General features: G+C 38.3%; 2 protein-coding genes across 2 annotated transcripts; one reads left to right on the forward strand and one right to left on the reverse strand.

The window, feature by feature from the left end:
- The first annotated feature begins 467 nt into the window (after positions 1 to 467).
- On the forward strand, positions 468 to 3981 carry RpS2 (ribosomal protein S2). Its single transcript, XM_022057360.2, has 6 exons — positions 468 to 626; positions 931 to 1161; positions 1394 to 1511; positions 2891 to 3054; positions 3372 to 3531; positions 3763 to 3981. The coding sequence occupies exons 2-6, from the start codon at positions 934 to 936 to the stop codon at positions 3912 to 3914; spliced, it is 822 nt and encodes a 273-aa protein (XP_021913052.1). The 5' UTR covers positions 468 to 626; positions 931 to 933; the 3' UTR covers positions 3915 to 3981.
- Positions 3982 to 4935: 954 nt separating this feature from the next.
- Positions 4936 to 8552, reverse strand: Polr1D (RNA polymerases I and III subunit AC2 l(2)37Cg). The gene is made up of 4 exons (XM_022057361.2): positions 8270 to 8552; positions 6623 to 6720; positions 5608 to 5764; positions 4936 to 5422 (listed from the first exon to the last, which is right to left on the reverse strand). The coding sequence occupies exons 1-4, from the start codon at positions 8285 to 8287 to the stop codon at positions 5390 to 5392; spliced, it is 306 nt and encodes a 101-aa protein (XP_021913053.1). The 5' UTR covers positions 8288 to 8552; the 3' UTR covers positions 4936 to 5389.
- Positions 8553 to 9307: the final 755 nt, after the last annotated feature.

Here is a 9307-nt window from a genome sequence, read left to right on the forward strand (position 1 = left end):
GTCACTTGGGTTTGTGGGGTGGGTTGGAAATGAAACCTATGGACCCTGCCTGCAGTAAGGATGTGTTGGAACACCTGTAATTCCTGGAGGAAATGAGCTGTAGAATGATAGTGGGACACCCCCAAAGGAAGATACCGCTTGGTGGACCTGCAAGAGGTATGCTCTGCCAGCAGTGAAATAAGTGAAATTACATCATTGAATCAAACCCAAGGCCTTTTGTATACCAGGTCACTACTCCCATTCCGAAAGAAGTGAGTTCCATTCGTTACCTCCCGACCTGGTCTGTGAGGCTGGAGTAGCCAAATTCCTTCATCACTGACCATCTTGATTCTGTGCACTTGAGTGGGGTAACCCTTGAAGACATAATCTTTAGGCTAATAAAGTAACCACTACGAGCTCACGTCTATCAACAGATCGGATTAGGTGTAAAGAGTGGCTGTAAAACTTTCATGTGTTATATCTTACCAGTTTTGTTTCTATATAGACATGTTAGTCACGGATTACCGCAAATCACAGCTTCAGATTAACTGTGCTTCATACTCTCTGGTGTACAGTCCTTGTGTCCTTGTGCCATCTGCAGTTATAAATCTTCCCTAATTTTCCAAGATCCAGGGTAGGATCCACGTGTAAGTAATTACCTCTTGTTCTTTTTTAACTTTGCATTATTAAATATAATGTTTGGAATAACTTGGCAAAATATCTACCTGCAGATAGGATTTCATGCATTTTGTAAGAAAAAATATAAATATTTCAATTGCTTTTGATGTTATATTTTCGACCTCGTGCGGTCGAGAGGAGTAGGAGTTTGTAGGTGAGTCGTTGAAGACAGATAATGTTGCACATGAAGTTCAAAAGAAAGTGTTATATACGATAAATGGGTTTTATGCACATTTTAACTGTGTATATGTTATATTTGATATTTTTTCTTAGAAAATGGCGGACGCTGCTCCAGCCGGTGGACGAGGTGCATTCCGCGGTGGGTTTGGGTCTCGAGGAGGTCGTGGTGGTCAGCGAGGTCGTGGACGTGGCCGTGGACGCGGAAGAGGTCGAGGGAAGGAAGCAGAAAAAGAATGGATCCCCATAACCAAGTTGGGTCGGCTTGTGAGGGATGGCAAGATTCGCACATTGGAAGAGATTTATCTCTTTTCATTGCCCATTAAGGTAGAATTTGTGTAAACACGCATCAGTGCGTTAAATGTAACCAGTTGTAATCATCTGGTTTATTTTGACGCATGTATGATACATTATATTTTTTGTCACCAAGGATAATTTAGAATGCATTGGGAACTATGTATTCTGGTATGACTTACATCTTTCCAGCATTTGTAAGGGTGATACGAAGTCCTACTTTGGATTGTATTGTAGAGTTTTTTTTTTCTTTCTGGCTACATAGGAATTTGAAATCATCGACTTCTTCATTGGATCTTCTCTTAAGGATGAGGTCTTGAAGATCATGCCTGTCCAGAAACAGACTCGTGCTGGACAGAGGACCAGATTCAAAGCATTTGTTGGTAAGATTTTTTTATAAGTCCCAACCCTCAATGTAAGCATACGGCTGGCATAATTCAAGTCATTTGTAATCTTTTTTTCCTCTGTGCCGTCCATTAACTGCAGTGATTTGTACCAGACATCTGTTGAGCAGATACCAGTGTGTGTGCATAATTTGAAGAAACACATTAATTAATGTTAATGACTTTTCTGAGTCCTGTGAAAGCAAAACAGAGGTGAAAGCTTTTTCTTCATTTGGTTTTCCAAATTCCCTCATAGACCAAATGACGTCATAGGTGATTGGCATTGATGATTGTCTTTCATATTATTACTGTATTATTTGTAGTGCATTGGCAAGGCTGGAAGTGCAAGGGAAGAAGCAGGTATTTTTTTCGTGACTTCCTGTTCATTGTCATTCTAATTTGAAGGTTTTATTTTGGAATTGGATTCTAGACAAACTATTTTATTTGCAAAAACACATATATTAGAATTGCTTTTCTTTCACAAAGTATACTAATGACTTAAAAATTTACTACAGTCCACGACTGTAATCTTGAGACTTGCGGGGTGAAGGAGGAAAAATAGTGTCTGCCTTTAAGGCTACGGACTTCCTGCATTCCTTGCAAGTCTCAAGATTACAGTCGTGGACTGTATGTTATCCCTTAAAGGGGTGTTTCCAAAGGCATGGAATCTTTAGTAAGATGTCCATAGTTTTTGATCTTCAGCCATGGATATCATTCATCTCAGCATTATATGCTAGTTCCACATGAGCCTCTAGAAGCTGATCAGATAATTCAGGATAGATGGGTGATTGATCGCTGCTTAGAAGCATCTGCATCATTGTTTTGTGAGCTTTCCATGCTCCCTTTGGTTTTCATCACGCTGTGGTTTGATCGAAGAACATCTTATAGGTCTGCCCGTGTGCCTGCCCTTCTTTTCCATTGACAGTGAGCCCAGAGTTCACTGTTCTTTTTAATGTTGTTTGTATTCTTATACTTATTTTTTTATTGCAAATTTTGTTGTTATTCCTATTATTCCCATTTTGTTGTACAGAGTGTAAATTTATTGAATAGTCACAACTTATAATATTTTACACTGAGTTCAAATATTAAATTCTTAGTTCATTGCTATTGTATCTTGGCAGCTATCTCTTTGTAATAGAAAAATTGTGCTTAATTATTTATCAGTAATGCAACATAGTCATAGCAAATATCCTGCTGCTATATTCTACAAATGTCAGTATTCTGGAGGTAAGGCACAGGTCCTTGTATCGTGTTAGTGGGGAGCAGTTGAAGTTACGTGTTGTCTTTCACCCTCGCTTTAGCTGCACTAGCTAAGATCATTCAATATTGTTGTGCTTAGAAACATGGTTTAAGTGGTGTTTGGTGTTGACTTTTTTCAGCTATTGGTGACTCAAATGGACATATTGGCCTGGGTGTGAAGTGTTCCAAAGAAGTAGCGACAGCAATTCGAGGAGCTATTATTCTGGCTAAGCTGTCTGTGGTGCCTGTAAGGCGAGGATACTGGGGTAACAAGATTGGGAAACCTCACACAGTGCCCTGCAAGGTAACATGCAGCTGTGCGGCAAAGTTACTCGGTCAGTGGTCATATTACGCCAGAACAGTTTGGCGTTTTGGCAGGAACAGCCATTGTTTTACATTTATCTGCGACCCTTTCAGTTGCTGATTTAAATGCTTTGTTTCGTGGGGCTCTGAGCAATGTCAGGCTTTGCTGATTGTACGTGGTCACGTGGCTAGGAAATTCAACTTTTTTTTTCCTCCTGCCAGTTACGGTAAATGAGAAAGAATGTTCTCTCTCAAATTCAATAGATGATTGTTCAATTACTGTTGGTTCATTTCCATGTATGTTCACACTTTTTACAGGTAACAGGTAAATGTGGGTCGGTTCAGGTCCGTCTGATTCCAGCCCCACGTGGTACGGGCATTGTGTCAGCACCTGTTCCCAAGAAGTTGCTGCAGATGGCTGGTATTGAAGATTGCTACACTTCAGCTAGAGGCTCCACTGGAACGCTCGGCAATTTTGGTGAGTTGTTGTTACTGTCTCATTCACTCACCAATAGGTTCCTTATTTTTCACGTGTCATACGTGACCGAGTGTTCTGGCATTAGATTCATTTGTCTTGCCATTCAAGAGAGATCATTTATATCAACGTACATGTTGTGTGCCTCAGTCTGTCACTGTTGAAGCTGTATTTTATTGTTAGTAATCTTAACCCACACCATTCAGTTAGACTTCACATATTGTTTTATTGTAGCCAAGGCAACATACGCGGCCATTGCCAAGACGTACGCATATCTGACTCCTGACCTGTGGAAGGAGATGCCTCTAACAAAGGCTCCCTATCAAGAGTTTGCAGACTTCTTGGCCAAAAACCATCGTCCTGTGGGGGGCCAGCGAGAGTCATAGTGCGTGCTTGTAAGGTGTATCTGGTCCTCTGTGTAGTCTAATAAAGGGACCAATGTGAAAAAATAAATATTGGTTTTTTTGACAGCATGTGATACCTGTGTCCATGCCTGCATATCTTCATTCCTACCCTTTGTTATTCCCTTCACCTTAATTATGGAGATTGATGCAAAAGGAGAGAATGTGTAAATGGCCTACCTAATATTGTAGTGTCATTACAGGGCTCCAGAAATACTGTGCAGTCTTTGTTCTCAGGTGGTCATTTTCTCAAAAAATACTTGAATTGATGAATGATTCATGACAGTTTTGCCCTTATTTGATCGAAAGTGAAGTCTATGTCATTTTTGGATTCATTGAATATTTAATCGTATATTGAAAACTGATTCTGGTTTCAAGTTATAATATAAACTTGAAATCTGTATGGAAGACAGGGCAAGCCTTCTTTAAAGACATGATTGGTTGGTTGAGGCAAATTTTCCTGCAGCAGTTAAAAAGTCAAGCCAAAACACAATTTTCAAGGTGGCCAACATGCTTCAGGCCTGTGGTCACACTGCTTTGAGAACCCCACCCTACATGTGTGATTGAACGTAAGAAAATATCATCCATAAACCCGATTTCTTCACCAAGACTTGAACCCAAGGTGTGACCATAGTTCCAGTAATCTCCTTGCTGAAACAATTTTGTTCTTTGTATCATGCTTAGTTGATGGATTACTGAAATCATCAGAACTCAAAACTCGAGAGAGCCTGTTTCTGTAGTCTTAAAAAAAACTGCTCTTAACGCTGTTGTTCAATCGTGTTTCTGAGCAAAGAAACATCTTCACCAGAACTTGAACACAGAACAGCTTTCTGGGATTCTAGTCTGTTTCTGTAATCTCTTTGAAACAACTTTTGTCTGGCATTCTCCTATCAAGCTCAGTTTCCACCCTCACCGGAACAAACTCACAACTTTTTGGGGCCGTTTTGGCCTTTGTATGTTCTCTTCTTGCTCTCAAGTAATATAAGCATACCAGGTTTGGTGCAAATCATGTACAATTTCAACTTTATTATTTACAAAATTTTAATGGCCTAGCAACTGATAAAAACTATTTTTAGTAAATTAAAAGTCACAAGAAATTAATTTATAGATGGCAGAGTGCATTAGCTCATTGAAATATGGCCTCTATAAGCTGGTAATTTTTAGGCTCACTAGTAGCACCGAATCTTACTCCACCTCTATCGAAGTTAAGTCTACTGTTCAACATTTCATTTCAGTTTGTATTCTGTAATACCAAAAGAGCATATTTATCTTACTGAGAGTTTACAAAAGACATTTATCCTAGGAATTCATACTTTCAAAGTGTTAGTGAATTATCTGGTAGGAATTAGCATATGGTTCATTGGGAATCAAGAGATTTTTTTGTCGGTTGCAGTGTATTTCAAAATTACATTTCTACAAAACTTCCTGTCCATGTGTCTTCTTGGATAAACTGGAAAATTTCAGTTTGCTGCTTTAAACTGTGCCATTTCATCCTGCAACATTCAAATGTGTTGTAAATTAAATAGGAAAGAAAAAAGCACTCAGAGCAGATAATTTCTACATCCACTTCTCAAACAGCCAATAAGATGGCCATTCTTTTAATGTTTGTAAGAAGCTAAGTCAGACAATTATTCAGGTAAATATTTCATAATCATGAAGAAACTTAAACTAGCTTTACCTGGAACACTGTCATTGTGTGATCACATAATTTCTCCAAATCTTCAATGCCTTGTTTTAAAACGTCTACAGCACGTGGTCCCGTCGTTTGGATTCGAAAGTGCATACTGGCTTCAGAAGGATGAGGTATTGTATAACCACACAACATAACTTCTGGGCTAGAGCACAAAGGTTATCAGAGCTTCAAGTATACATTGAAGACGAGATGATGTATTTTGATAAAAAAAATTGTAGCTGATATGGACTGTGAAAGAATTTTTGTGTCCCACTGCCACTTGTCAACCATGGGGTTAAATTCCTGACAATCATAAAGTTGGCAAGACCAAGGCCTTATGAAAAACTGCTTTTGTGAATACTCATCAAACCTTAAGTTGCTGATTCCTTCACTAAACAAAACATAATGTCTGAAAATAAAATGCAGTGTAAACTGTAAAAGTCTCACAATAGTAATCTGGAAGCTACAAACTTGGTTTACGGGATGCTGATTACAGCCCTGCTCCAGTAGATAAGGAATTTCTTTCATTATGTACACAAATTAGAAACTACAGATACCTAAACTGCAAATACTGTGGTTGGCAAAACTGTATGTATTTTAAATCTATGGTTTGCAAAGTATTTCTGTGATGTTACCTAAAAAAGTGTGGTGATAATGGCTAGATTCATCAGTCTTAGGATAAGGTTTGGTGGGAGGCTGATTTGAATATATTAATGAACCTTAAGATAGCCAGGGTACCTGAGTCAATACAGTGCCCGACTACAGCCTGGACAATGGCATTGACAAAGGATTTTTCTTCTAGCCTCTGTGTTCAGACTGCCTCAGGCCCAATGGGTACCAGAGGTAAAACATGGCTAGGGCATGGCACTGACCACTCAACCCATCTAGTGTTGAGGGCAAGAACAAGTAGGAGCTATACTTTTTCTCCCCCCAAGCATCTCCAAGACATGTAGTGGGAAAGCTTGAATTTACTCTTTAAACATTTTCATAAAATTAATTAGGCATGAGTAAATTAACTTACTAGCGAGAGATGATACACCTCAAGGCATTTCCAAATGTATGACCACCTTCCTCAAAGACAAATGTTCGGGACTTCGTGTCAGAATCCTCACCAGCTAACTGAAACAGTTGTGTTTACAAGGAAGCATGTGAATTAATGCTGTCAAATAATGCCAATGCAAGAGTTTTACATCTAAAACTGACACAATGTGGCCCTATCACCTGTCACAAAGATCCATGTATCAACTGTGCCATTGAAAATATTGGTTCACCTCTTCACAAACAAAACCCAGTGCTTTAGCCACAATATAAACAAATTCTATGGTCTTTTCCATATACCAAATTGTGACTACCTTCAAAAAGTGGAACATAATCATAACTTGGGCCATTTCTGACAGCCAGTTGCCTTAATTGTTACTTGCAGTACTGAGATGCATCGCTTAATCCACTAATAAACTAGCATCCAACCCTACCTGAAGCACCAACCAAAGTTTTCAGGTAAGTTTAGCTTCAACATGGTACTAAACATTATGCCAATTTTGCGTTAATTTAAAAAAAGTTGAACACGTTGTTCACATTAATTTTTTAAGCATGGGATGAATCATGGTTTTCAAACACTGTCAAAAGTACAATTTTATTCACTTAAAATAATGTCACTACATTAATTTTAGCATACTACACAAGTACTTATGTGTTCACCTAATGTAGCAGTTCTGGTTTTTACAACATTATTTTGTACAAATCAGCAATTTTTAATGAGTAAGGGGACAAAGTGAACCCTTCTCTAAAGATTCATCCCTTTTCTTGCTACATAATCTTGATATGAACAAATGACTTGTGTGTCAGTGTTTATTATATGCTACATATTTGTACCAAATTTACATTTGGATCTGTTAGATTACCAAGCTAACTTTAAGGTGTGTTTAAGCACTTATATGTTTTGTCCCTTTGCCATTCGCTTCTCCCATGATCACTATAAAGCCTTGAAGACCAAGAGATGCCCATTTTCTTACTCCAGTTCCTGGTCATACTTCACATACGTATTGATGCAAGTGTGCGTTTATTTTCTCATACTTAACCTTACTTTACCTCAAGTACGCTATGCTTTTCTATTTTAACAAAATCACTTTCTACAGGGAAGAAATATACCAAACACAAACACTTCGAACACACGTTGTTGCTGAAATCAGATTTTCTTGGTTTCTAAGACTGCCAAAATAAACAGACTCCGATCCATGCACATCTTCCCACTTGCACGTGTCATGTATCACATTTGGTTAGGTAACGATTAGGTTTATTATGATCCAATACTTCAAGGGAGCGAAAATTGTGTTGATCGTCTCTTCCACCTTCCTTACTTCTTCGCACATAACATTTCTTATAAACAGACATTAACCTAATTCTTCAGTTTTCTTCCTTGGTCATTCTAACCATCCTCACGTCAATTAACTACAAAATGTAGGGTTTGATTGTCAGTCTTCTATAACTATAACCGTTTCCAAGAGCGCTGCTTACTCATCACCCTGATGATGGAGGCAGCAAGGCACTTTGAAACGTTGATAAACTTCTACCAGACTACACGGCACAACAACCCTGAGGACAGCCATTTCGACTACATACTAGTTATAACACCCCTTTCCTCTAACTAAAAACGAGTTACTTAACGTACCTCTGCAATTAAATTCATTTCTTCAGTAATTTTGTTATTGTCTGTAAATTTTACGCTACAACAAATCTCAACTCTGACCACGACGTGTCATTCTTCTGTGCATTTTATACATAAGCAACTATATTCAAGACAAATAGTATGCTATGGTTTGAAAGAGTAGCACAATATATATTATGTTGCCAGGTGTACCATTACACGACCACCGCAGTACCGAAAAATGACTATATAAGACAGTGAGGCTGTCACTTCGCCCCAAGGACTACCCTGGTATGGGATTTTCATGATGTAATATATAAATCATCTTAAAAGCTTGAAATGAGTTAACAAACTTTGTTATAAGGAAGTAGCTAGACACCATGAAAATAAAACCACACTTGTACAGATCGTTGGAAATGGTGAGACATTTTCCTGGAAACGGCCTTGACGTATGCAGTTATGGCCCAGGAATTATGAACAGGCTCTTTATATGAAGAAAAACCCTACTTTCGTCACGGCTTTTAAAATTCGAACTATTGAAAGAAATTTATTTTCAATAGTATTTATTTTTTTATCTGCAATATGACCTTCGAATTGGCAGGTAGCCTGATTGTTTTGGTAGTAGAAGAGCATAATTGCCGAAGCTCAGGTTATATGTGATTAGCAGGCTATTTTTATAGTGGAAGGAGAACATGAACTATTGAAAAGAATTAATGATTCATTGTATTTCTTTGTTCTTTAAGTTCATCCTTAGATTCAAATTATTAAAGTCAGTAGCATACAACACTGCAGTATTCAGTCACGTTGAATACGACGGATTACCAACATTAGTTCATGTTGACTGTATAATCTGTAGTGTACGAGTGTAGACGACTGCCTTCTGGGTTGTTGCGCCGTGTAGTCTGATAGAAGTTTACCATCGTTTCAGAGGTCCTTGTTGCATTGATAAACTTGTACCAATCTGCATGGCACAACAACCCAAAAGACAGCCATCTTCCTAATCACCACCGTGAAAACCCCAAATATATTGCATATAATTTACCCAATTCTATTCAATTCTGA

Source organism: Zootermopsis nevadensis, unplaced genomic scaffold, assembly GCF_977971745.1.
Source record: "Zootermopsis nevadensis isolate Lab colony 2312 unplaced genomic scaffold, Znev_1.0 Znev_ptg000061l, whole genome shotgun sequence".
Lineage (NCBI taxonomy): Eukaryota > Metazoa > Arthropoda > Insecta > Blattodea > Termopsidae > Zootermopsis > Zootermopsis nevadensis.

What these genes read in the sequence shown, in the direction of transcription:
- RpS2 (XM_022057360.2), top strand. Translation starts at nt 934, where the DNA reads ATGGCGGACGCTGCTCCAGCCGGTGGACGAGGTGCATTCCGCGGTGGG. An exon ending in TCTTTTCATTGCCCATTAAG is followed by an intron (nt 1,162 to 1,393) that starts GTAGAATTTGTG and finishes CTGGCTACATAG; the next exon opens with GAATTTGAAATCATCGACTT. An exon ending in TGGAACGCTCGGCAATTTTG is followed by an intron (nt 3,532 to 3,762) that starts GTGAGTTGTTGT and finishes GTTTTATTGTAG; the next exon opens with CCAAGGCAACATACGCGGCC.
- Polr1D (XM_022057361.2), bottom strand. An exon ending in AGGTGTATCATCTCTCGCTA is followed by an intron (nt 5,765 to 6,622) that starts GTAAGTTAATTT and finishes TTTGTGCTCTAG; the next exon opens with CCCAGAAGTTATGTTGTGTG. An exon ending in ACACAATGACAGTGTTCCAG is followed by an intron (nt 5,423 to 5,607) that starts GTAAAGCTAGTT and finishes TGAATGTTGCAG; the next exon opens with GATGAAATGGCACAGTTTAA.